General features: G+C 38.8%; 4 protein-coding genes across 8 annotated transcripts in view; 1 reads left to right on the top strand and 3 right to left on the bottom strand.

The window, feature by feature from the left end:
• Positions 1 to 4265, bottom strand: part of dhx40 (DEAH (Asp-Glu-Ala-His) box polypeptide 40) — a 9100-nt gene extending 4835 nt beyond the window's left edge. The window contains exons 1-13 of the mRNA XM_078246612.1: positions 3874 to 4265; positions 3491 to 3636; positions 3281 to 3400; positions 2894 to 3130; positions 2648 to 2714; positions 1894 to 2025; positions 1657 to 1756; positions 1446 to 1532; positions 1083 to 1265; positions 903 to 983; positions 632 to 789; positions 261 to 375; positions 1 to 98 (exon numbers count right to left, since the gene is read on the bottom strand). The exon at positions 1 to 98 is cut by the window's left edge and continues 11 nt beyond it. Of these exons, the coding sequence (XP_078102738.1) occupies positions 1 to 98; positions 261 to 375; positions 632 to 789; positions 903 to 983; positions 1083 to 1265; positions 1446 to 1532; positions 1657 to 1756; positions 1894 to 2025; positions 2648 to 2714; positions 2894 to 3130; positions 3281 to 3400; positions 3491 to 3636; positions 3874 to 4045 (1696 nt within the window). The 5' untranslated portion in view covers positions 4046 to 4265. The remainder of the gene's footprint in view (positions 99 to 260; positions 376 to 631; positions 790 to 902; positions 984 to 1082; positions 1266 to 1445; positions 1533 to 1656; positions 1757 to 1893; positions 2026 to 2647; positions 2715 to 2893; positions 3131 to 3280; positions 3401 to 3490; positions 3637 to 3873) is intronic.
• A 157-nt stretch (positions 4266 to 4422) lies between these two features.
• LOC144515610 (zona pellucida sperm-binding protein 4-like) lies at positions 4423 to 8113 on the bottom strand. 2 transcript variants are annotated; one of them, XM_078246613.1, is made up of 10 exons: positions 7641 to 8113; positions 7432 to 7553; positions 7222 to 7324; positions 6915 to 7138; positions 6749 to 6837; positions 6539 to 6672; positions 6100 to 6289; positions 5840 to 5978; positions 5664 to 5727; positions 4423 to 5056 (listed from the first exon to the last, which is right to left on the bottom strand). In XM_078246613.1, the coding sequence occupies exons 1-10, from the start codon at positions 7897 to 7899 to the stop codon at positions 4974 to 4976; spliced, it is 1407 nt and encodes a 468-aa protein (XP_078102739.1). In that variant the 5' UTR covers positions 7900 to 8113; the 3' UTR covers positions 4423 to 4973. The 2 variants fall into 2 exon arrangements, with proteins under 2 accessions (XP_078102739.1, XP_078102740.1); XM_078246614.1 differs by having other exon boundaries at positions 6921 to 7138.
• Positions 8114 to 8201: 88 nt separating this feature from the next.
• On the bottom strand, positions 8202 to 11993 carry LOC144515611 (uncharacterized). 4 transcript variants are annotated; one of them, XM_078246617.1, is made up of 11 exons: positions 11758 to 11993; positions 10890 to 11213; positions 10605 to 10706; positions 10415 to 10474; positions 9559 to 9615; positions 9340 to 9384; positions 9002 to 9187; positions 8855 to 8902; positions 8724 to 8783; positions 8571 to 8597; positions 8202 to 8478 (listed from the first exon to the last, which is right to left on the bottom strand). In XM_078246617.1, exons 1-11 carry the CDS (start codon positions 11816 to 11818, stop codon positions 8420 to 8422), a joined length of 1029 nt encoding a protein of 342 aa, XP_078102743.1. In that variant the 5' UTR covers positions 11819 to 11993; the 3' UTR covers positions 8202 to 8419. The 4 variants fall into 4 exon arrangements, with proteins under 4 accessions (XP_078102743.1, XP_078102741.1, XP_078102744.1 ...); XM_078246615.1 differs by having other exon boundaries at positions 10890 to 11216; positions 11758 to 11992; XM_078246618.1 differs by having other exon boundaries at positions 9340 to 9366; positions 10890 to 11216; positions 11758 to 11988.
• A 1737-nt stretch (positions 11994 to 13730) lies between these two features.
• On the top strand, positions 13731 to 24679 carry LOC144513199 (P2X purinoceptor 5-like). The gene is made up of 12 exons (XM_078244195.1): positions 13731 to 13953; positions 15343 to 15493; positions 16795 to 16866; positions 21060 to 21135; positions 21492 to 21588; positions 22345 to 22425; positions 22558 to 22699; positions 23323 to 23459; positions 23645 to 23738; positions 24000 to 24065; positions 24176 to 24258; positions 24534 to 24679. The coding sequence occupies exons 1-12, from the start codon at positions 13817 to 13819 to the stop codon at positions 24613 to 24615; spliced, it is 1218 nt and encodes a 405-aa protein (XP_078100321.1). The 5' UTR covers positions 13731 to 13816; the 3' UTR covers positions 24616 to 24679.
• Positions 24680 to 26111: the final 1432 nt, after the last annotated feature.

Raw genomic sequence — 26111 nt, 5'->3', positions numbered from 1 at the left:
GGAGGAGGATCTCTCGCAACTGAGTCTCCACACTAAAGGCTGACTTCAGCGCCCTCCAGTGGATCCAATTATCCTTACACCAGGCTGAGGGTCTGTCACTGCAGGATGCAGGACAAAGGCTCACACTTAATACTATATATCATGCAGTATAAAATCCTGAATACATGGCAAGTGATAGACTAACACTGACATGTCTTTGCGCACACACACAAATAAAAATATTGATGCATCTTGTAGCATTAATCAGTAAAGTTCTTTACCTGGATTTACATGACTGAAACACACTGAGGAGAGTGGCAAAGTCATTCATACTGCCGCTCTTGGCAGCCAGCGCTCTGTGCTTTTTATCTGCCTCTTTCTGCTTCTCAGGGTGGCCTGCAGGCAGGAAGAGAGGTCTTCACACTGCAGTTCTCGGTATCATTTCCTGACACATTCAATAAATAACTAAACCAACATGTCAGTAAATATTACAAAACTTCCTTGGTTCTATATTTAAGTGACATGCTCAAACAATTCCCTTAATAATATAAACCAAATTTTATTGATAACAAAAGACTTTTTTTTTTTTTAAGCTCTATGTTTTTCTCCCTCATAGTTTTTAACTGAACTCCTTTACAGTTACATTGCTGACCTGGCCTGATGAAAATGTTCTCTACAGACAGCATGGCGGCCACAGGGAGCAGTAGGTCCTCACAGCCGAGCGAGGCGGCTTTGAGCACGGCCCTGGTGAGGCCTGGGTGCAGGGGGAACTCCACCATCAGCTCCCCCAGCTGGGTCACTCTACCTCTCCTACAGCCAACACACCAGACAGATTAAGAGCTCATGAAGTTTCACAAATAATTACTTAAAGCCACTACTGCTTGTGCTTGGAAGTCCACAGGTCAACAGGTATGACCACTTACCTATCGATGGCATCAAATTGGTAGAGCTGTTTTAATGCCTCAAGAATAAACCGTTCCTCTGGACAGTCTAGATAAGGGAACCTTAAAAAAAAAAAAAAAACAACTCAGAAGGTAAAGACAACATACAACATTTTTTAAAGTATAAGAAAGTAAACAAACTCAGAATGGGCATCAGTGTACCTAATGACATCATGAACGCCCAGGCACTTGAGTGTGAGTATCACTGCAGTCAGACTTGTCCTCTGGATTTCCGGAACTGTATATTCAGGCATGCTCTTCTCCCAGAATTCCTTGGTGTAGATTCGAAAGCACTTCCCGGCTGAGGTTCTTCCAGCTCGGCCTGCTCTCTGCTGAGCCTCGCTCCTAATCACACAAAAAAAGAAAAAGAAAAAAAAAAAAGAAAAAATCCAGTTAAAATCTTTGTTGGCATGCTTTTTACATGGCATGGGTGTTAGCAGGAAAATCACGTTAAGAAACCTATTTGCAGGTTTCAAATGACATGTTAATTATTTAAGTTAATTAATTATTATATTAAGAACTCACTTTGAAATAGGCACCACCTCCAAGATATCCATGCCCACCCTTGAGTTGTGGTTGAGTTGCTTCACAAACCCGCTGTCTATGATGTACCTTTATGGGAGAAGAATTGGGTATGTTTTCTGTGAAATATTTGAATGTCAATAACACACAAGTCATTGGTGTATATCTGATAAATGAGCCTAGTGGTCAGCCAACAACCACAGGCCTCACTCACTTTATGCCATTGATGGTGAGAGATGTTGCTGCAATGTTTGTGGCCACTACACACTTCCTTATTCCTGAAGGTGGAGGCTGAAAGATCTGCCTCTGTTGATCTATGACGAGACCATAAATGTTTTTGTTTTAACTTTTGCAGTATCTTCACAAAGAAAGATTGACTTAATCTGGAAAAAAAACAAATTTGTATCTTCTTAACAATGAATAAGATGTAACAGCTGTTGTATGTATTTACCAGTGGGCATGGATCCATAAAGAGGCAAAATAAGAAGGCCCTCCACTGTTTGGTCCTGCACATCGTAGCGGTAATCAATAGACTCAGCTTTTTCATATAACAAGTCACAGGCCCGCTCAATCTCTGACTGACCTGTCAAATATGGAGGATTAATGTGACTGATTTTGTCATTAAAGATATACTATAACTATAGTCTCGCATTGCCAGACCTTCTTCCACAGCGCTGCAAAGGAGGGTCTGGCTAGTCCACACAGAATCAGCTTTATTGGCCAGGTTTGCATAAACAAGGAATTTGACTCTGGTTAATCTTTGTTCTCAAAGTACAACACTCACTTAACATAGAAGAATAAAAACAGAAAGGACAGTAAGTAAGAAATATAAGAAAATACTGTTAAGTATGCAGTATAACAATACACAGCATTCCGGGATGGGAGAAAAACGTGCTCTGGTTTACTGGCATTTCTTTAAACCAATCACAATCGTCATGGGCGGCGGGAAGGAACTTGTTTTGGTGAAACGTGTACGTTCAAAAGTTGTTTTTGTCGCGCAAAAGAAAATGATTGGACATAGTCTAGCTAGCTGTCACGATTGACCCCGCAGACATCTGAGGAGCAGTTAACCATAGTCCTCATAAATCGACCTGAGTTTAAAATTCCAACACAAAGAAAGCTGAAGGAAATGGACAACAGCGAAAAGACATGCATCTGGCGGAATTTCCTGCAGCACCGGATACAGACTATTAATTATGACTTACCTGTCAAAAAAACAAGAATATCCCCAGCCATTTCACTGGTATGCACATCAAGGGCCACTTTGACAACCTAAGGAGCAAAAGATGAGGGGCAACAATAAGCATCAAGCTATAAACACATATATAAACTTGATTAACGTGTAATGATTGTTAAGATGTGAAACCAAGTTAAAGTAAATGTTTTTTGTTCCTGTAACATCCTAAGAATAAAGAAAAAAAAACACCTGAATCAAAGCTAAAACTCAGTACCTCTTTTGCATAACCAGTGCTCTCTATGTCTTTAGGTCCTACAGCAAAACCAAATGTGCAGGTGACAGGAAAAGCCCTCCCTGGAATAGCAAAGATGGGACAGCCGCCGAGAAAAGCTGAAAGTTTGTCAGTTTCCAAGGTGGCGGACATCACCACCACCTTCAAAGGGATGGATCGGCCTTTGGGGGTCTTAGCAGGGTTGGAGAACATTTTCTTCAGTAAACCCAGGAGAATATCCTGCAACAAATAAACACTTACTCAAAGTGTGCATTGAAAGATTGACAGAAAGAAGTCAATTTTGTATGCTGACAATCTGTGTGCATCTTACTACTATAGCGCAGAAATTATAAATCTTAATGATATTAGGTCAATGTCATATTGACTCACTGTGTTAAGGCTGCGTTCGTGGACTTCATCCAACACTACAACACTGTATTGAGAAAGTACAGGATCTGCCAGGATCTCTCTGAGCAAACAGCCGTCTGTCATGTACTTCACCACGGTGCTCTGACTCAAACACAGTCAAATCTTTATGTTAAACATTTACAATAAATGTCTTGCATTTTGTACAGGGGATGAATCTTCTTTGCCTCTCACCGGTGATGTGCAGTCATCAAAGCGTACTTGGTAGCCAACCTCTCTACCCAGATTGCACTGCATCTCCTGGGCTACCCTCTGGGCCACTGTGATGGCAGCCACCCGGCGGGGCTGGGTGATGCCAATTTTGCCATCTTTATAAAGACCTACACAAAAATAAGTAGTGGTGCCTCATATTAGAATCCAGTGGTGACATTTATCCGAACTATCCTAATTCACATAGGCCGGGGAAGCTGACAGTTTAACCAACAAAATCGCATGAAATTGTATATAAATGTTTTAAGAGCATAAACGCTTGTCTAAGTGTAGTTCTGATCTATGCAGTTTGTGTTTAGCATTAACTTCATATTAAAAAGGGACAGGACATCAAAATGACAGCTTACCTGCTTGATGCAAGTACTTCGGAAGTTGTGTGGTTTTCCCGCTGCCAGTCTCGCCGGTAACAACCAGGAAAGTGCTGTTTTTGACAGCCTGAATCAGTTTGGCTTTGTGCTGATAGATCGGCAGGTGTTCGGACTCATTTTCTTTTGAGTCCAATCTCGTTGATTTGGACATAACTGAGTAACGTTAGCTTTACCAGCAGATAACCGTGCGAGGAACTGAACAGACGAAACAAATACCGACGTTAATTATGCGGAACACGGTTAAATCGGTGTTTTTGCCCAGACGGAATTAAACTTTACAATTAGCGACTTCATTTATGTTTCTCTCTGTCGTTTCAAACACGACACGCCATGGATGTATTGTAAGAAGAATACGAGCGAGCGACACGCTGGCACAATAACTTCCGCAAACTAACCCATTCAATGTTTCTATTGGTCGAACGGCGGGCACATGACCGAAGCTCTTCCACCACAATAAAAGTCTGGTTGGACTTTTTTTTAAACAAGCTTTATTTACACAGAAGAAGTTAAGTTGATTTGTTCACGTGTAGGCTATACATAAACAAGTCTATTTATTCTAATCATTTATCATTGGTGGATGTAAAGATGTTACTCAAATTAATTACATGTATTTTGAGGTCTTCACTTTCAGCCCACCAACCATAGGGTATATGGAAAATGCCAGAAATGAAATCAGCATCCTCTAAAACCACACATTGTAGAAATTGGCCATACAGTGCAAAAATGTCGTCAAAATGGACGATTAAGCTAATAATGCTAATTATGCAAATTGTTCTACATATGCAAATTAGCATCCAGCAGTTTATGTATACTGGGGACCCATAGCCTACTTCACATTTCTGCACTAACTTTGGTGTACTCAACATTTCCGGGTTCACCTAGTTGGCTACTAGACTAGTAGCCTACATACATTTTTTCACAGCCACCCAAAATAAACAAGTGCCAGTTAACGTCCCAGTCCCACTACCAAAAGACATCTGGTAACATCTGAAAAAGGACTAGATTTATTTTCATTACAAATCATAGACAGTTATTGACTGAACCTTTCTCAGTTGTGCTTCCAAATATAACTTGGTTATTTAGAGTAGATAAAGAGGTCCACCAGAGATTACACTGTAAAGAATGCTCTGTCCTGGCGTGCTTCGTCTTAATTTACGCCTTCCTAAAAGACATGGAAAAACCGAGACAATCGTTCACAGTTACATTTAAGCAAGTGAATAAATCAATAACCCAAGCTTCATTAGACTTAAGGTCCTATGACATGCTGCTTTTATATAGGCCTTAGTGGTCCCCTAATACTGTATCTGAAGTCTCTTTCCCGAAATTCAGCCTTGGCGCAGAATTACAGCCACTAGAGCCAGTCCCACAATGAACTTTCCTTAGGATGTGCCATTTCTGTAGCTTTAAATGCTATTGAGGAGCGGGGGAGGGGGGGCCAAACCCCTGGACCAACTGTCATGCCTTGCTTGTTTTCAAGCCATGATGTCTCTCTCTTTCTCATGGGCGGGCCAAATTCTCTGGGCAGGCAAAGCAGAGAAAGGGGAGGTAACCTTCCTCCTAATGATGTCATAAGGGGAAGATTCCAGATCGGCCCATCTGAGCTTTCATTTTCTGAAAGGCAGAGCAGGATACCCAGGGCTCGGTTTACATCTATTGTCATTTCTAGCCACTGGGGGACCATAGGCAGGCTGGGGGAACTCACATTATTGTTAATTGTTTTCATGCCATGGGACCTTTAAAAAGGATCAATAGGCTGCAGCTTAACTTACTATTGCTGCAGGACTGTAAGCAATCTGGTCCTTTACAGATTGCTATATCACAGTGGAAATATACCTGTAAGAGAACATCCAATTGTAAAACAAATCACCAAGGCCAAAATATACCAGAGGGATTCATAAAACATCTATTTTCTTTTTTTGTTTTGTTTTTACTTTGTCTTACATACCATGTTTTCATTTGTTGGGGGCTTCACAAATGAGAACAGCTTGACCACAAACCATTTATGAAGAGTTGGGTATTTCAGCTCCTTACTGGGGACAACTGGCAACACAACAGTTCTGTGCCTATCACCACTGAAAGGACATCTAGATTTGATACAAAGAGGAGTTTTGGTTGATCAAAGTATAGGCCAAGATGTTTACATGTAAATTACCTTTTGGATAATAAAACAATGGTAAAATGTCTGGTAATTTCATGTGAATCTACCCTTTAACAAGAAGGTTCCATCTTTGTGGGTCATGTGGGTTTTTAGTCGGTGTCGCCCAGCAGTCTTCCAGCAGCAGCACCAAATCCTTGTTCTCATGTTTGAGAACAAACACCTCCACATACACAGGCTGGCCAAGCTCAGTTACTGGTGGAGGCTCTCGAGAGGAATAGAACGACTTGTAATTGGAGTCTGTAGATAAAAGATTTAAAAAAAAAAAAAAAAAAAAAGCCTCACTATGATCCAAGTTTAAAACTGGCCTTTTAAAGTAAATGTGATTGATTAATTTTTCATGTATTAACATATTTTGATGGTATTTTCTACAGCTTCTAATACATAAAAACAAAAACATACACACACATACACAGTTAGACAGAATAAGTTTCATGAACAATAAAAGTCAAAAATAGGAATAAAAAGCAAAAACATGACTAACTTGACCTTTGGCAAACCTCATTTCAGTCCTCAGTATTCCCTCGCTCTTCAGTGTTGACGTGTACTCAGATTTTTCTCCCTGAACCTCGATGCCCAGTTGAGTAATTTGCGCTAGCGCAAAGCTACAATGCACAGTACAACTAAAAAAAACAAAAACGTAAATGAGTGTCCATTACCTTCAAAAAGCAGGAGAAGTGGAACATTTTCATTTCTTACTGGAAAGGAGTGTCACGAAATATAGAGCCTTTCCGCATATGTTGTTTCACCTCAATGTTGACCCAGTAAGTTATACTCCCATCTGCTATCTGTAACACATAACCAAACTCATTATAGTTAGTCACAAAAATAATGTCTCAAGACAGTGTGGCTGTGATCTATTTACATTTACCACAGACTGAGTGCCACAATCACTAAATGGAAAGCTGAAAGTGATGGCATCTTTGGATCGTTTTTTGGGTTTACAGTTGTGGCTTTGGCTGGAAGGGATCCAGACTGCATCCAGGTTCAGAGGTGGGACTGTGGCATTCTGAGGGATGGTAATGTTGAACCCATCCTTGTTGCAGAAAAGAATTCTAGATATCAGTGGATCATCATTTCTGTTCACCTCTGTAACAAAACAAACACTAAGAATTATTAATAAACTACGTACATACTGTCATGACATTTATCTGTGCTTGTCTAATTGCTACCTTTCATTTTTCTTTCACAGATGAGAGGTATTGACTTGACAATTTCAACTCTTCCCCGGTCTGCAAGTGCCATGATGACAACAGTGAGATTTGTCGTGTATTTCTATTAAACAAAGGGTAAGATTAGAATATGAAAAACTTATTGTAAAAATTTCATTAGAAAAAATAAATAAATATATATTTATATATATTTTCTTTTTCCCAGCTTACTTGTCTTCTCACAAAACATCCGTGGGAAGCAACTGTTAGGAAAATAAAGGTGTCATTTCCTCCAAGAAAGTAGTGGCACTGTTTTGCTATAGCGATAGCTTGGTAATATCCACTGTGATCATCTGTGTGTACAAACAAGAGCATAGTAAACATTTCAAAGCTATGTGTCATTAGCGATCATCATCATTTATTTGTAGTGTCTGACTTACCTTGAACATAAATGGTGAAAGGAAGACCAGCAAATTGCACCTTTGATATGTAAACAGACATGAACCCATCGTGGCAAATCGATGTATCATTATTCACAGTGTTAGAAACTGCTGCTTCAAATAGTTTCGAAGCAGCATGGGCTTCACATTTCAAAAGAAGCAGTGCTAACAAAACAAATGTCACCAAAATGCAGCGTGTACTGTGGATCCTCATCTTTGGATACGGAGGACTCTGACAAGCGGAGCAGCTGCTTCTCATTTGGCTTAATTGGCACAACTCTCACAAGAGTAAAAGCAACTCTCTTGACTCACAGCCCGAGGGTACTGTGTTTAAATCAGTTTCTGGGGCCTTTCTCCCTGTATCGGCCCACAGTTAGTCTGTAGATGTGAATGTAGTTTGGTTTATGGAAACCCACAAAAGGCTTTCATTTTGTCTGCAAGTCAAACTGAAAGTATAAAGCAATTAATATGGTCAAAAAAGTACTGTTTTGCTTCTCACATGCATTCAATACATCTTGCATACACAGGTTTGTCTCATTTAACACATATATAGACTGCGTCTCGATTTGTCTGTGAAGATCTTTATTTGATAGTCTTTACCAAACAGGTATACCTCATTGTCTACTACATGTACAGGAAATGCAGTGCAATTATACAGCAAACAAATATAATATATGTATCAGGTATAATATGTAAATTGAAAAATCAATAACTGTCCTTGGAAAGGATGTTGATACTGAAAATATCTCAACAGCTGTTTAAACTCTCCTTTACTCTCTCTATAGGCGGTTGAGCTGGTCTGTGCTCCTGTTGTAAATTGGGTTTTTGTATTCAGCATCTGACAGGGAAACAACGGAGAAATGGTAGAGCGGTTGAGCGCACAGTATTATTTCATCCCGAAAGTTCTCCACAGATGAAGTCAGCACTCACTTTCTTTGGCTTTCTTCTTCGCCAGACCTGATGCAAAACGAAATATGTGATTAATAAGTGATTAATCTAAGATATTTCTTTTTGCATTAGGCTATTTATTCTGACACACAGATAGGCTAAATCATTTTGACAAATGAAATTAAATCAAAATACCTTTGCGATGATTTGCCTGAGTTGGCATGGCTTGTTGCTGGCTGATTTCACTTTGGTTAGCTGTATAATCAAATGAATAAGTGAAATTCCTGACAGCATTGAAATGATGAAAAAAAAGATGAATACATTACCGTAAAAATGCCGACTGAGACTTGCTTGCCGTAGTCTGCTGAAGAGTTCTGAAGAGGTGAGAGATAAGACTGAGTTACTCCAGTTTGTCAAGATAATAAGAGTAACCAGTAATACAAAGAGCAGTAATTCTGCTCAACATTAAGCACCTCGATGAAATCCCTGTTTTTTTCTCTGACTTTCCATCCTCTCAAACTGGTTCAAGTTTGGATAAATCCCACTGGCACTTTGAATGGGTTGAGTCCCTTGCGGATCAGGCAGAACTTCTGATATTGGACTGCAATAATTTCTGGTGGGGTCATTCTGCTGGTTGGATGGGACTTGGTCATCATTTTCTGATATTTAGAAAAGATAAGCTTAAATATTGACTCAGACAATCGTGATGTTTTAGGTGGGATAACAAAGACATTAGCTTTTTAACAAGGTGAATCAATAGATGACATGGAAAGAAAGGATCAAAGAAAGAAGAAGAGCTGCGTGAACGCACCATAAACAAGATGATCAATGCCTGCTCCTGTAGGAAAAGGAAACACTATGACAGGTTTCTTGTCAAGAAAACACAACAGACATATTACTTGTCCTCATCAACTTACTTACTGCATCATATATATATATATATATATATATACAGTATGTATATAGTTACTGTATATAGTACCAGTTACATGACTGTGTGTGTTTTTGTGTTGTTATTGAGATAGATTACCTCTCTGCTGTTGCTCTACTGGCGCTCTGCCTGTTTCCTCAGGTGTAGCACTGACACCTGCAGTGGGACAATATATGAAGCAACTTAAAGGAATAGTTGGACATTTTGGGGGCAATATGTTTTGTCTCATATTAATCTTGTAAATACAAGGCTACAGCTAGCAGCAGGTTAGCTCAGCTTAGCACAAAGACAGAAACTGGTCCTTTACAGATCAGAAACGGGGAAATAGCTAACCTGGCTCTGTTCGATTTTGGCAAACGTTTGTGGGAGATATCATCACTGTTAGAAATTTAGATTATCTCGCAATTACATCTCCAAGGCTAACGTGAATGGTTTTCCCGACTATAGGTTGCTCATATTTACAATTTAAATAACATGGCGTCACTGTGGCAAGAGCCAGGCAAGCTGTTTACCTGTTTCTAGTCTTTGTGCTAAGCTAAGCTAGTCGTCTCCTGGCTCTAGCTTCACATTAAGTGTACGTACAGAGGGTGGTATCGATCTTCTCGGCAAGAAAGCGAGTAATGTGCACCCAAAAATAACTATTCATTTGAAAAAAAGAATGTGCATTGTTGTGTATTTGCTATACTATTCATCACTGACTTTGCCAATGTCCTCTGTTGTGTGCATTTTCAGTGTCCTGTGCATGATATTAATATCTTCTTAAATAACTTTAACAGATGCAACTCCTTATAATTTAATTTGGATTTAAGATGCCTTAACTGGCTATACTGTACAGTACTTTAGGCCTACTGTACAGTATATTCCTGTGTTCTAATGTAAAAGTATCTGTGTATCGAGAAAGATTCTACAGAAGATGAATCTAATGTAAATGGTAAATTGTGAAATTATTACTTACCCTCAGTACCTGCACCTTCAGGATTGTTCGTATTGTCCTGCTTTCTGTTATTGCAGCACACTGAAATAAAAAGTTTAATAATAATAAAGTTTTAAATAACCACCCAATCCATCAAATGAACTAACAAAACACAAACTTTTATCCTATCATCTGTGTGGACTGAGAGTGCAAGACTACTACAAATACTTACATTTGCACTTGGTGCAGCAGTAGCCACAAACGCTCAGCAGGATGAAAGCAGCCACGCCAACACAGATGAAAATCAGTAGCCTCATCTCTTCACTCAGAGCATCTGCATTATAAGTTGTGGTTTTACAAAAATGTTTCACAGGAAACTCTAGCCCATTCACTTGTCCTCTCTCATGGGGGAGGTTTGTGACCATGGAAAGGAAGGAGGCTGCATGTTTCTGCACAGGCTGCTGCTCAGTATTGAGAAAGCATTACCTTTACTTTCAAACTGAAATCACCATCTTACCTCTTTCAGCAACAACCAACTCCACTTGAAGACAGTCATGTCCCTGCTTACAGCGATAATGCCCCAGGTCAGAGTTGTTAAGTTTATCGATGAAGATGGAGTAGTTCCCCTCTGAGCCCTGGTTAGGAAAGACTCTCACCCGACCATACCTGTGGTCCAGGAACCTAATACGACCTTCAGATTTGATATGGACCAGATCTCCCTTAAGAGTGTGGGCCCAGGACACCCAGTCGCGTTGAGTTGTTGCAAAGTTGCATGGCAGGAGCACAGAGGAGCCAAGCAGAGCGCTGAGTGTGTGCGTCTTACAAACACTGGAATTCTGCTCTTCTTAACGGGAAATGAGAAATACAAGAACAAGTTTCAACTTTAGGTCGCTTATGTCATATTCAAATAACCAAGAGTACCAACATTAAAAACTCGTCCTCCTTGTTACTGTAGATATTTCAAACATTTGTCTGGACATCTTTAAATTAATCGCCAGAGCTGGGAATACTTTTATTGAATGTGACTGGTAACACTTAAGCAGAAAATTTATCAGAAAAAAATATATAAAAATTACAACTTTTTTAACATTGTTAACATTAACATGTATAACATTGAAACGGATAAAAAAAAATGTTATAATCTGCGCACAAGTTCTTACAAATTAGCCCAATACTACTAGATGAATTAATAAACTTTAACCTTCCGCTATGTTAACTTACATATTTAAGCACAAGACTTCAAAGACTGAGGAACTGAAATTGACTGAATGATGTACAAACAGATTAAACAATTATAATGTAGCAAAAGAGGGGGAGTTTTATTCATGGAACGTTTTATATAAATTATATTTTCATTCTCTAATTTTATTCACAAAATGACTTACCATTTGAAGACACACAAATAAAGCACAGGGCTAAAAAGACGATCCACCTGTCAGCAGTCATTGTCAGCAACTAGCACAGTGTGAACAGCAATGTGGTAAAGCTGCACACTAAGCCCTCTAAGCATCACGGCACAAAACCACAAGACCATCACGGGTCATTTAGTCATTTTCGAAAGTGCTTTGCTGTCTTTTAGTTTCACATGAACGGCAGCCAAAATGTTTAACACTTTCTTTCTTCAACCTGTAAGGTGATCATGTCAACTATTTAAATTTAAATCAATAAATATTTATCTTTTACACAATGAACATGTAGGTGATTATGAGAAAAAGGCCTGAAATGACTCCTCCTCCTCCAGACCACTTCCTGTTGATGCTTCCGGAGAAAGGGGTCTTGTGATGGCACATGTAAAGGTCAATAATAAAGTTAATCACCAAGCCTAAAAAGCACAAGGTCTAAAACACAAGTAGCACATTTCCTATATTTTATGTTTAGCTAAGATCAAATCTGGGCTTTTTGCAGGCCACGTGAAACACTTCCCAGGTTCCTTCTGTGTCTGCTATTATTATATATCTAACAAGCCCTTATAGTATATGGTGGACATTTTTTTCTTCATAATTGCTTCATCAAATTTTTTCATTGATATTTCTGTTACGTTTAAATTAGCTCAACCTTGACAACCTGAAACATTTAAAGGCCACCCCAATACATATGAAAATCAGTAGCCTCGTCTCAGAGCACCTGCATGACATCCCAGTTAGATAGTAGCTCGAAGTTTGTTGTTGATCCAAACGAAGGGATTTTGAGAACGGCAACACACAGAGAGCAGAAGCGGAAGCCACGCAGGATGTCCTGGAAAAGTACTTCCGTTGATCCAGACTATGATGACAATTATGATGTATACTTATCCAAGAGAATAGCAGATTAAGAAGAAACAATCTGTCATTTGTTCTTTCACCATACGTATGTATACTAAAATATTTTGGGTTGATGTCCAACAGCTTATGAAGGAAAACTGCAATCAATTCAATTTGAGGATAAATACATTATTATTTGTTTTGAAGGCAATGAGATGGACAAAGATATTGTCTAGTTTGTACAGTTAATCTTGTTAATGGGAAAATTCCACATTCACAAGAAGAAATGGGCGGACTCCAAACCAAACTTTTAACACTTTTTTCAAGAACTGCACCAATACGGCAACACTTCAGGAGACATTAAGAATAAGAAGGCAATTAAGACTGATTCTTTGTTTGATACATTTCTCATGTACAGATGATACATTTGATTTAATGTGCATTACATTTTCTATTACCTTTATTTATATTTTACATATATTTTATCTGTATATGCACCTCTGGTATTGACTTTTGGTGTATGTACATACTGTCGATGTACCTACACTACCGGTCAAAAGTTTGGGGTCACTTAGAAATTTCCATTCCACTCCATTATAGACAGAATACCAGCTGAGATCAGTTGCATTGTTTTTTTTAACCAGGGCAGCAGTTTTCAGATTACATTATGTGCTTACATAATTGCAAAAGGGTTGTCGACTGACAGGAGTGGCTGATCTTTAATGCAATATTTACATTGCCCATTATCAGCAACCATTCATCCAATGTTCCCAAGGCACATTCTGTTTACTAATCTGATATCATTTTAAAAGGCTAACTGAGAAAACATTGGAGAACCCTTTTACAATTATGTAAGCACATAATGTAATCTGAAAACTGCTGCCCTGGTTCAAAAAAACAATGCAACTGATCTCAGCTGGTATTCTGTCTATAATGGAGTGGAATGGAAAATTCTAACTTTTGACCGGTAGTGTGTGTTCTTTAAATAAAAAAAAATAAAAAAAAGAGAATACCGGATGTCATTGTCCTCATTACCACCATGTCTAGTCTTATTTTGAAAATCCCACCCGGATATTGTGCTAGTTGATTCTGACTTGAGCCTGATGATAATGAGTAGTAGGGGGAGCGTGCCCCACCTGTGCTGCTGCAATGAAACTCTCTGGTGTGGAACACTGACATCCAACTCTCCGTGGACAGCTGCAGGATGGCCGGGAGCTTCTTCAAAGGATGCTTCCTCTCCTTGTTCGACTATAAAACGGAAAAATACATTGTCGCCAAAAATAAGAAAGTTGGAGTTTTGTACAGACTTATTCAGTTATCTTTCATCGGTTACATTATAGGGTAAGTCAGTGAATTACGTCGTGGCTATGTAGTATTCTCACCTCATTTCACATGTGATAAATTGGTATTAATTAACCCTAAGCAAATAATAATAATATCAATTTATGTCTTTAAGGAGAACAGTTGTCACACAAAGTGTTTCTAATGTCCAGTGTACTGGACTCTTGTGGCTTGTTCAGTACCCTGTAGAATAGAATAGAATAGAATAGAATAGAATGCCTTTTATTGTCACTATACATATGTACAATGAGATTGAAAGCAACTCCTTTCCCAGTGTCAGCATATACGTAAAAAATATAACAACATGAAATATAATAAGTAGTGCAAAAAAGTAGCAAAACCCAGAAATAAAAAATAAGATGTAGGGTGAGTATTGTCAAAATGGGACAGTTAAGCTGTGCAGTGAATTGCATTTATTTAGGAATACAGAAATTAACCCAATACCAAGCTATGTATTGCTTAAAAGGTATATAAGAAAAAAAGGTCACGTGGATTTGACGTAGTGGCAGTAATTCCCATAGTACAGAACTGAGATGTATACTATTGTAAACAAATATTAAATATATTATACTTTTAAATAAATAGGTATATGCATAGTTTAAAACCCTCAAAATCTAAGGTAAGGGAACATGGAAAGGCAGGAGAAGAGAAGCAATAGCAAGTAAAAAAGAATGGAAAAAAAATGTTTTAGAGATGCTATACTTTTGCTGTTGTATTTTATTAGGCTATGTGTGTTATTTGAAGACATTACATGTTGAAATTGCTCCTCTTCTTCAATGTCTCTGTCTTTTGTATCATAATATAATGTGTCCTATTTTGACAATGACAGTGTCCCATGTATTTTGTATCATTTTTTGTATCTCAATATAAGGTGTCCAGTTTTGCCAGTAGTGCCTGTAAAAAAGTGGTCTTAGGACATATTGTGTTTGAGATAGAATCATTGATTTTATTTTAAATTATTCTTATTTTTTTCTTTTGCATTTTGTAGTAAGGGGATTGATGTTTATAGAAAGGTATCATGTTTAGAGCTTAGACATATGGAAAATTCTGTAAATTGTTCCAGAACTTTAATTTGAAGTGTCCCAATTTAACAGTACTCACCCTAGTAAGCCTGATCTAGCAAACACATTTGACTTACGTAGTCACAAAGTGCTTAATTATAAAAACAACAGGCATCAAATACAGTCAGCATAAGAGTAAAAAATAATTGAATTATAGTACAGTGTTTCTATAATGTAGTGTAGGCCTACATTTTAGTCCTAGACCCAAAAGTACCATAGCAATAGTTGTAACTCCATATAAGAATATTATATGATAATGACAACGACATACTAAATAAGATGCTTTAAACACACCTTTCAGCTGTTACATATTTCCTCTCACCCACAGGTGGGTTTTCGTAAGCAAGAAGGGCTACCAGGAGACAGACGAGGCCATCCAGAGCTCTGTTATAACTAAACTGAAGGGAGTCTCAGTGACTAACACCACTGAGTCTGGTCTGCTGGTGTGGGGACCTGAGGACTATGTCATCCCACCACAGGTGAAAACATTTACACAACAGTACAAGTATGTAGTACACACTTTAAAAATGTGTAAAAGACACACATTTGCTACAGGCTAGACTAAGTTAACAAAACATCCTTTCTAAGCGTTTGTTCCCTATGCCTGCTTGAATTCATGGATGAAGCAGGATTTAACTGAACTGCACCATTAATAACATGCGTCAGCGCCGGCTGACAAAGCAACAAAATGTGAAGTGCGTGATGTGGGACCGTTCAGGTAGTCTCACATTGACAGACCTTCCTCCACAGCGCTGCGGAGGAGCGTCTGGCTAGTCCTTCCGTGATGGGAGAAAAACGTGCTCTGGTTTATTGGCATTTCTCTAAACCAATCACAGTCATCTTGGGCGGTGTTAAGCGCCGAGTGGAGCCACGGTGCCGCTGCAAAATAGGCTCGGGAAGGAACTTGTTTTGATGGAACATGTGTACGTTCAAAGGTTGTTTTAGTCATGCGAGAGAAAACTCAGATTGGACAGATAGTCTAGCTAGCTGCCTGGATTTACCCTGCAGAGATCTGTGGAGCAGTTAACCATAGTCCTAATAAATCGACTGGAGTTTAAAATTACAACACAAAGAAAGCGGAAGGTAACGGACATTTGGCCGAAAAGAGTGAAATCCGGTGGATTTTCCGGCGGCAACGGAGCAATGCCGGAAGTGGAACATCGTGGATACAGACTGCTGTTCAGGCAGCAGGATTAGGACTCAAATACAGACAGCCACTCACTCAGGACTGGTTGAGTTAAGGAGTAGTTTGACATTTTGGGAATGAGAGGAGACACAGGGAGGTTTATATCAACATAAAAGAGGTTTCTGGGAGGAATAGTTAGAACATGACAACTAACATAATGTAGCAAACAGGTGTTGGTAAAGTGGCTGGTACAGTATCACTGAGAGGGACAGGTCTGCAGGGTCAGATGCACTTTATGTTTTCCTCTGAAGATCAGCTTTGACTTTTTTGTTTGTTTTGTAAAAAGAAAAAAATAAGTGTAATGAAATTTCAAGTACAGAGGTAAAAATGGAACACCAAAGTATGGTTTTTGCATTTTGTACTACTGTACATTGTCGTTTGCAAATGTCTTCATCATTTTTGGTGTTAATTGTAAAAAGAAATGTTTTTCATCTACTTTTTTTCTAATTAAGGGGTCCTCAGTATGGCACGGGAACATCGAAGGACCCCTTAATGCTGTCCAATGCTGGGAAGGAGAAAGGGAGGCAGCACAGGGGTCATCATGTTATGATGTCAACATAAAGACCAATGCACATGTGTTTTCTCTACATCTAGGGTGAAGCTGTTCTGTTTGTCGTAACTAATTTCTTAGAGACGCCAAACCAGAAGCTGGGATACTGTGCTGAGGTAAGAATACAGAACACAGATCCTTTCAGTGACTGTAATAGCAGCTGTCAAAATAAATCATATCTTAGATCTAATTTGCTAATCATAATGACAGTAGTAATGATCAATTTATCGTACAATGTGGTACAGAATAAACACATTTTGCAAACAGTAGTCGTGTTATCCTTGCCTCACCAAGTCAAAGTTGTTTGTCAGGTGTACATCATTTTTTATCCTCCTCATTTAAAAAAAAATCTAAAACAATCCATTAAAATACATTACAGATAAATGGAAGACAAATATCAGCCATTACTAGTGTACCCAAGTTCGTTTTAACGTTGGACTGTCAAAACTGTGAGGAATTTGAGATCTTAACATATTTTGAAGCTATAAAGGGCGAGTACATTTTCTATACACAGGAAGATTGTGAGTCTCTCCATCTTTTTACCCTTACCAAGGTTGGACAGTTAGGGCCTTTGCTCTACATTGTATTAGCTGTGCATTGAAGATAGTCAGTAGTTTAACATGGATATGGATATGTACTGTATGTATGTGCATGAGGTTTGAAGATTATCAGCGTGTTACTAAAGTCTGTTACTTGCCATTGCCTTACCTTGACCACAGTTTCCTGTTGAATAGGGGCCCAGTTCCTGGTATTGAAAGGGCAAACAATGTCTGAGATGTTAGAGAAGAGGGAATCTAATCAGATACTTTCTCTGTCTTGCTTCTGTGACCTTTTTAGCAACAGAACCGACCACTTTATTCATCACACTTTATGCATTGTCTGAATTGCATTTTTCCATTGCACAGTTTTGTCTTATTTTATATTATAGAGAGCTGAATTTCCCTACAGTGCTTCAAAGTAGTACGAACATGTTTGTGTTTAACACTAGGATACTAACTGCTGTGAGTATCAGCTAGCTGGAGGGCCAGCCCGTCCTTACCCAGAAAACGGACGTATTGCACAACTATGCAAGCAGCTCATAATGACCCACAATGAGATGTTTCTCATAGAAACTATGTTTCTATGTTTATTTGTTGTAATTATCAAAAGCAATATTAAGCAGGAAGTGAGGTGACAAAGTATAAGAGGAGTTAGGTTGGAGTGGTGAATGGGGTCAAACAAACACAGGACCTTCACTCAGGAGACTGGGGTTCATGTCCCATGGGAAACCAAAAGTCAACTGTCATTTTAAAATGAACCAAAGTTTTACTGATCAATGACATCCGTGACGTCACATTACATCATCATTTTATTAGTTTTACGTGACTCCTTTTAAGCCAATCCCTGATGTTTTACTAAACCTAAGTATTTTTATTCATAAACTTTACTAGTTACTTTGACAACGTTAACTAAGTGTTTAAAACTGTGCCCATTATGTTAAAACAAACGGGCACATGATGTAATCGCCACCGTGTGGCAGTAAATAGAATGGTCGTATGTGTCGTTTTGGGTGTTGTTTAGTAGAAATCAACCTATAATGTTGGTGAAGATGTGTTGGAAGGGCATGATTTAGGACTGTTTAGACTAGAGATGCACCGATTGACCGGCCGGTGACCGGAATTGGCCGATTTTCACGGCATCGGCCATGACCGGGGACCTGCCGGTCAGTCTGACATATGCCGATTTTATGCCGGTCAAATGCACTCAGGCGTTTCCGCTATATGCATGTAGCAGCGGCGCACTGCCGTTACATCAGCTGTTTATGAAATGTCATACAGTCGTAATTATACACGGCTGGAACAGTCAGCCGCTCTCTCTCCCCTCTGAGGCCGCACTCACGCGGGTCCCGTGAAATATGACAACTACAGTTTATCGGAAAATAGCGTTGGGCACACTGACTTTGATGAATTTACTGTTTATCAGACCCCAGATGTGACAAGAAGCTAACGTTAGCAAACGCTGTGGTCCCTCTGCCTCTGACGCCCCGCTGGCCGCTGTAGGAGACGCTGTGAATAAAAAAAATAAAAATAAAAGAGACGCTGTATTCCTCCGACAAGCTGTATTAACGTTACTGTTTAAAACGTTTTCCAGGTTAGTGGGGGTGCATACCGCTCAAAACCAACATTAAAAACGTAGTAATCTTTAAAGAGTTTAGTTTTGTTGTTAAACTGTGTGTAAAATGAGCGGTGACGTTAAATCATCTGTTTCAGGTAACGGCACTGTAGGGTACCGTCTATTTGCTGGATTGTTCCGAGGAACCGTCGGTAGCTAACGTTAGCAGATCAGCCCGTTGACAGCAACGGTGTTCACATTTATGCACAATGACACATAAAGCAAACTTGCTAAAAAAGGAACTACACGATGTTTAGGTAACGTTACTATTGACGTTCAAACAGGCCTATGTGTGTGTTTTGAGAAATATCTTTATAGCCTACTGCATTAAGGCTATATTTATTTTATTTTCATTTGTTATTTATGTATTATTGTATTGCCATTACCTGTTTCCCCTGTTTTCATACATACAGAAGTTTAGTTTGCTAAATATATCACATTTCTTTAGTTGGATACTGGATGTGAAAAGAAAGAAATGGTTCTTCTATAACATTGCACTTTAGATATGTGTGAATTTCCCACACCAGGAGTAATTTATATAGTTGTATTTTATAGCGATCGATTATCTATTTAACATTTTTTCTATGTTCTATGCAAAATGTAACATTTTCTATTAAAGAAAAGATAGAAAATAAATATCTGTGTGTGCTGTAAAGTGGTTAGAAAAAATAAGAATCGGAATCGGCTAAAATCGGTATCGGCTGGCCTAACTCAAAGAAAATCAGAAATTGGAATCGGCCTAGAAAGTTGTAATCGGTGCATCTCTAGTTTAGACGCTGTGTTCTCTCTGCATGATGCCGCTCGCTCACAGTTTCGGGCTGTCTGTGACTAGTGTTTATCTTAAGGTTACTTCATTTACTTTCCACTGTTTGACATCTCATCATCTGGAAAGTATTCCAGCCAGCCACGTTTTAAAGATACAGTGGGCAATGTGTTGCTGAGGTTCGAGAAGAGAAAAATATAAACTTATCTACGCTTAGATCCCCTTATCTTTTAATTTCAGTGAACTATAGAGACAAGCATGTTATCTCTCGTGATAAATGGCTACTTGAGCTACTTGGTGCTACTGATACCAGAAGCACCACAAATCAGTGCAATTTAAAAGAAAATGCCAGGATGAAGAAAACAGTTACACATTGCAGTAACCCCCTAAAGTCACTCTGTAATTTGCACAATGCACAATGAGTACAGAAAAAGAAAGGCTGACACATCTCCCTTTCTATTGGTTTGCGTGTGTGTGTGTGTGTGTGTGTGTGTGTGTGTGTGTGTGTGAATTATACTGCTCATTCTCTTAGCTATAGCTATAGCTACAAATTTCCAGAGGGTTCCTGGTATGTAAACTCAGCCTCTTCTGGTCTCCTGCCTCACTGCATCTGCCAAGAATATAACAGGCCTGTACAAGCGCATGAGTACAAGCACACACAGCCACAAAACACCTCTCTTGTATACATTTTTTTGCCCCTGGGTCTGAAAGCCACAGGGGCTGCTGCCACACTTGAGTGGGAACTGTCATTTAACATGTTCCAGCAAGGCACAGTCAAGTTTCACTAAAACAAGAATTTTTGAGAAGAAAAGGCACAGACGTGTCCATAAACAACCCCTAACTACATTTACATTACATGTGGTAATGGTTTTGCAAGAAAAAAGCAACGTCTTACCTTTATTTGAAAGCATTCTTGGAAACTTGCAGCAACTCTCTGATAAAAGATTCAGAGTAAGCTGACCTTGTTATTGAACTATATTAGTATATCGTTTGGTTACACAATCTGTGAATGTTGGGATTTTACCCCAATGTCATTTCCAATTTATTTTCCAAATGCCAATATACAGTATGTGATAAGTATGGGAGCCCATATCTGCCAAGAAAAGTATGTAAATCAAAATTAAGAGGTAGTAAATTATATAAAGATTACAAGATACTTCAAATGTGACAAACTATCTCACTATTTTGAGTTAGCGTCTCATAATTTTTACTTAGCAAGTTATAATGTTGCCTTACTGCGAGTATTTTATTTCTTATGTTGTGCAAAACTTTTCATGTATTTTTTTTATTTAATTTTTTATTTTACGAGCCTCGTTTGTGACTTGTAAAAAACTGGTCTGTTATGGTTAAATATTTCATGAACTTCTGCTTTTTTTCTGCGGCATTTGTTCTCAGAACCCCAAAGTGCTGAATGGTCACTGTCGAGATGACAAGGACTGTGAAGAGGGGAAGATGATAGTGGCTGGTAACGGTAAGAAAGAAACATTGCTGATTTTAAATCACCATTAAGTTTCATTGGCTTAGTGCCATTCTGATCTTAATTCAACAAGGTTACATTCTCTCTCATTGTCATGGTGTTTTCCAAATAAAGGAAATGAGTGCAACATACATGGTAGAAAACACAAGTGTTTAAGATAATAATAAGGAATGTTCTAGGTTGTAATTGGTCTGTTTAAGTCTATGTTGCTGACATGGAATTTGGAAATAATAGCACAACTCTCATTTGAAGTGATTATGTATAATTCATATCTTTGCAACAGAAATTCAAATATGTTATTTCACATGTGATACGTTGTGTGACTGTCTTATTCTGCTGTTTTTCTTCAGGAATTATGAGTGGCCGATGCTTAAGAAAAGATGAAAACTCCACTGGGACCTGTGAAATCTACGGCTGGTGTCCCATTGAAAGAATATTCAAACCACAGTAATGAGCAATGCAGTTACATAAATCTCTTGCATTTTTGTATATATATATATATATATATATATATTGAACAACTCTTGGAACCCAGCAATGACACTACAAAGCAGCAGAAATCACCTTGATGTCACTGTGGCATATGTGTAATGGGGCCAAATGTTTTTCATAGAGACCAACGAAAAGCATGTCTTAATTTGAATTACTTTAAAAATTCAGTTTGACACTTATCAGGACACAGTAAGTCAAGTCAAGTTTATTGTTAATTCTGCAATATGTGCCAGACATACAGAGAAAATATGTTTCTCTTTGACCCACGGTGCAATAAGGACATGTACAACAAGTATAATATAAAAGATAAGAAGTATTATACTTGTTGTGTCCTTATTGCACCGTGGGTTGGAGAGAAACATATTTTCAATAATAATAGCAATATGTTCCAAAACTTGGGTGAACGTTTCTGTGGATGCACAGTATTCATGTTAAATGCTGTTTTGGCCTACAGGCCCTGTAGTGGGTATCAGGCTGTGCCTTCATAAATCTACTGAGCATTTGACAGGCGAAACTGTTCTCTTGCTAACCTTTAAGCTGCCTTTAAATACTACAGTCACCTAAGCAAAGAGCAGATACTCAGAGGCTTGACCTGGCCTTATCTGTTTAGGCTAAACTGCCTGTTTTACCAAATGACTAAGTTATTTTTTAGCAATGCACTGAATGTGTGGCACTTAATTACAATTCTTTTTTTTTTTTTTCTTTTGACAGATGGCCTCTGCTGACAAATGCTGAAAACTTCACCATTTACATAAAGAATTTCATCCAATTTCCCAAATTCACATTTTCAAAGTAAATTCTCTTCTTCTGTGTTCAACACTCACCAACCTCAGTGTACTGCTTGGTTAACTGGTTAACAGTTGGTGTACAGTGAGCAGTGCACACTCATACATTCTGTAATACTGTGCGCTTCTTAACTCTGAGGTCCAACGTTCTGGAAACGGCTGATGACTCCTTTTTGAAGAAATGCCGATTTGACCAGGAGCTTCACCCCTACTGCCCCATCTTTCGCCTGGGTGACATCACCAGACGAGCTGGATATAACTTCCAGGACATGGCCACATTTGTCAGTAATACACTTTTCAACCTAGATTGTATTTGATATTATTATTTTGTTTGTCAGGACAACAAAATAAAACAACAGTCCAGGCATTATCACATCTACAGGCAAAACAGTTGTCATTTTCATTTAGTGACAAAACAAATTAATTTCATGGTTTTCTTTCATAGAAAATAACACTACACAGAGATCTTGCTTGATTACAAGGGATGCACAATACACATTTTAAATGTGGGGAAAAGAAAGCACTGGTACCGGATCGTAGAAGTTGGATAGGTGAATCGTTAAGTTGCATGTTGTTACATGGTAGTCAGTCAACTTATTTGTCATTATTTAGGCACATTTCCACCACAATCATTTCAATAATCTGGGCAGAACACGACGCAAAGAGTACATTTGGAAATGCAAAGGAAGCACCACAAAAAAAGGCAGATTAATTAAGGGAATTTTAATTTGAATTGTTCCTATATTTGCATGTCTCATTCTGAAGTGAGCATCAATGTGTTGAAGGAGACATGCTTTGGGGGCCATTGGCCTGAAGTTTGGAGATGTGCACCCACCCTATTTACCATGATTAGTTAACATGATTTAGAAGTCACATGTGATCGAATTTGTGTTGTGTTTTCCAGGGTGGCTCCATTGGCATTGTGATAGAGTGGGACTGTGATCTTGACAAAGGCTACTCTAACTGCCATCCACAGTACCACTTTAGTCGTCTGGATGTCAGCGTCTCCAACAAGACCATCGCAACAGGATTTAACTTCAGGTCAGACTCATTGCAGACACTGTCTTATGTTGCTATGTCGCACAGACAAATATTTCTCCTTTTCTTGAACAATGTAATTATATATATTTACAATTGAAAATATGATTTGAAAGGAGAAAAGTATACATAAATCTTATTTGTTTGTATTCTCGTGCCTCCATATTTTCCCTTTTTTCTCCCAACAGACATACTCGGTATTTCAAAAATGCTGCTGGTGAGAGCTATCGATCTCTATTTAAAGTCTATGGTGTCCAATTTAACGTCATGGTGCACGGAAAGGTGAATGCGTTTTAAAGGGTGAATGAATACTGTCTGCTCTGCCAAAGCCTTATGATGTGACAGAAATGCAATACACAGCACATTAGCACATTACAAACTGACAAAAGCTTGTGGGTCTTGGATAATCTACAACAACAGGATTAGGATGCAATCACATTCAAAGACATTTTTTATAAAAGACAGACAGTATCTTTAGTGGTAAGTTTTTAAGATGATTTTTGCGATAAACCACGTTTCTTATTTTTCTGCTGTTATTCATAGGCCGGGAAGTTCAGCATCATTCCAACAGCCATCAATGTTGGCTCAGGGCTGGCTTTGATGGGTGCTGTAAGTATCATTAATCATAATGTGTTAAACAACATTTAACATTTTTAAAGAACTGCACAGGAATGTTTTTGTTGCTTTTTGCCAATTGTGACAGAAACTTTATTTAACAGGGAGCTTTCATCTGTGACTTGATCCTTCTCTACCTAATGAAGAAGGGCAACTCCTATCGAGAGAGAAAGTTTGAAGGATACAAGTATGAAAAGCAACACACGGGTAGAGATGTAGAGTATTCTTTGTCTATGCAGTTAAGCCTCACAGTACTTTCTATACAGTATTGTTACCAGAGAAAAAGTTTACATTGTAGCAAAGAAACTGAAACATTATGTAGGTCCATTCAGCTGTAGTTATATCTAATTTAATTTATGGTGTAATAAACTGGATAATATGTAGTTTAACATATGTAGAATTTCAACAGATCTTAAGCTGTTCTTGGCTAATGTAATGCTGGTATCTGTCTCTATTCCACAGAAGTAATAAATCAACATCTAAAGACAACAGTGTGGAAGACAGAAAGGGTGCCACAGAGCAGAACAATCTGGCGTTGCTGTGAAGCTCTTGTAAGACGAGGCATCGTCTTAAAAAAATTATTTGGTTGAATTTGTCAGTTTGAGGATGCAACATATTTTGCCTTTGTAACAACTCAATTTTTAGAACTTTAAAACGCCAATTAAAAACAATCATTAACACAGGTTCCAATACTGTAACTATATGGTTTAGCCATGAAATGAGTGTGATTTTAGCAACATTGCCTGAAAGTGATGTTCTTGCATCCAGGCCACTTTTACTGAAGCTTAAAGGGATACTTCACCGATTTAGCATTAAGCTTTGTCTCAGTAGAAACACGGTAGTATTTTTGAATGACTGTGCTTCCCTCCCTTATGTCCCCCTGACACCAGAGATCTCTGTATTGTGGGTCTGCAAAAAAATCTTCCGATGACGTAAAACAACGATTTTTGCGTCATCGGAAGATTTTTGCCCAGAGGCAAAGGACTACAGCCAGTACTAGGAGCTACTTCCGCATAACCCATAGGGGTCGAAATTTCACGAACCAAAATGACTGTCAGCCATCTTGAATCCTCGCGTAGCTTAGTGGCTTCTCAGCATCAAAACTTTAGATAGATAGATTTATTCATCCCGAAGGAAATTTTAGAACAACAATTATGTGCATTCAAACTACCGCACACGTGTACCACCGGGATACATTGGTACAGATCGGAGAATATGCAGGACACTTTATTAGAGATGGAATACTCGACACAGCTTCGCCCGCCTGCTATGGAGACCAGCAGTGTTGCTCGATGCCTCTGGCCGGTAAAGGGATATCATCAGCGGGGAAGGTTGAACGAGTTTGCCTGTGGAAAACTAACGCTAGTCGGCCACCTGTTCCATCAATCCTACTTGCAAGTGTCCGCTCATTAGACAACAAACTGGACTACATCCAACTTCAGTGAAACTCCCAACGTGAGTTCAGAGACTGCTGTGTTTTTGTTGGTGTGGAAACAATTGCTATATCGGACTATCCAGCTACCAGGCCGGCTGCTCTACGCCGGGTAAGACTAGCTAGTGGAGGTGGGCTGTGTTAACACGGACTGCCTGGTGCACAAATGGGGGTGCTTGTATCCAACTAACTGCTAACTGCTGGTGGAGTTTGTGACTGTTAAATGCCAGACATAATTATTCCACTCATTGTTTAAACAATGCAATTATCCGTTTGAGCCACCAGGTGGGCAGTGCAGACCACAAACTCCACATATGCGGTCAGACCCACCTGCTAGGGGGCCGAGACTGAGAGCTACATGGATAAATATGCACCAAACAAGCCAATTTGAAATGTTGCTCTTTTCATGAATAAAAAAGTTGGGTGACCCCCCCCCCCAGACTAAAAAATGTTATGTGACCCTCCCCTCAACAAAGAATAAAAAGACATGTATTTTCCTCCGGTGGTCCCTTACCTAAGAAACATATTTTTTGTGTGTATGTGTAAACACTTTTTTCCTGGAACGTTAAAGGTCCAATATGTAATATATTTACTGTAATAAATCCAAA

The sequence above is a fragment of the Sander vitreus genome, chromosome 3 (genome assembly GCF_031162955.1).
Source record: "Sander vitreus isolate 19-12246 chromosome 3, sanVit1, whole genome shotgun sequence".
NCBI lineage: Eukaryota > Metazoa > Chordata > Actinopteri > Perciformes > Percidae > Sander > Sander vitreus.
This window is presented reverse-complemented; position numbering and strand designations above follow the sequence as displayed.

What these genes read in the sequence shown, in the direction of transcription:
- LOC144515610 (XM_078246613.1), bottom strand. Translation starts at nt 7,899, where the DNA reads ATGAGAAGCAGCTGCTCCGCTTGTCAGAGTCCTCCGTATCCAAAGATG. An exon ending in GCACTCAGTCTGTGGTAAAT is followed by an intron (nt 6,838 to 6,914) that starts GTAAATAGATCA and finishes TATGTGTTACAG; the next exon opens with ATAGCAGATGGGAGTATAAC. An exon ending in TGAAATGAGGTTTGCCAAAG is followed by an intron (nt 6,290 to 6,538) that starts GTCAAGTTAGTC and finishes TTTTATCTACAG; the next exon opens with ACTCCAATTACAAGTCGTTC.
- LOC144515611 (XM_078246615.1), bottom strand. Translation starts at nt 11,818, where the DNA reads ATGACTGCTGACAGGTGGATCGTCTTTTTAGCCCTGTGCTTTATTTGT. An exon ending in TCTCAGTCGGCATTTTTACG is followed by an intron (nt 8,784 to 8,854) that starts GTAATGTATTCA and finishes TTGATTATACAG; the next exon opens with CTAACCAAAGTGAAATCAGC. An exon ending in TCAGGCAAATCATCGCAAAG is followed by an intron (nt 8,598 to 8,723) that starts GTATTTTGATTT and finishes GTTTTGCATCAG; the next exon opens with GTCTGGCGAAGAAGAAAGCC.
- LOC144513199 (XM_078244195.1), top strand. Translation starts at nt 13,817, where the DNA reads ATGGCCGGGAGCTTCTTCAAAGGATGCTTCCTCTCCTTGTTCGACTAT. An exon ending in GATGATAGTGGCTGGTAACG is followed by an intron (nt 21,136 to 21,491) that starts GTAAGAAAGAAA and finishes GTTTTTCTTCAG; the next exon opens with GAATTATGAGTGGCCGATGC. An exon ending in GAAAGAATATTCAAACCACA is followed by an intron (nt 21,589 to 22,344) that starts GTAATGAGCAAT and finishes TTCTTTTGACAG; the next exon opens with ATGGCCTCTGCTGACAAATG.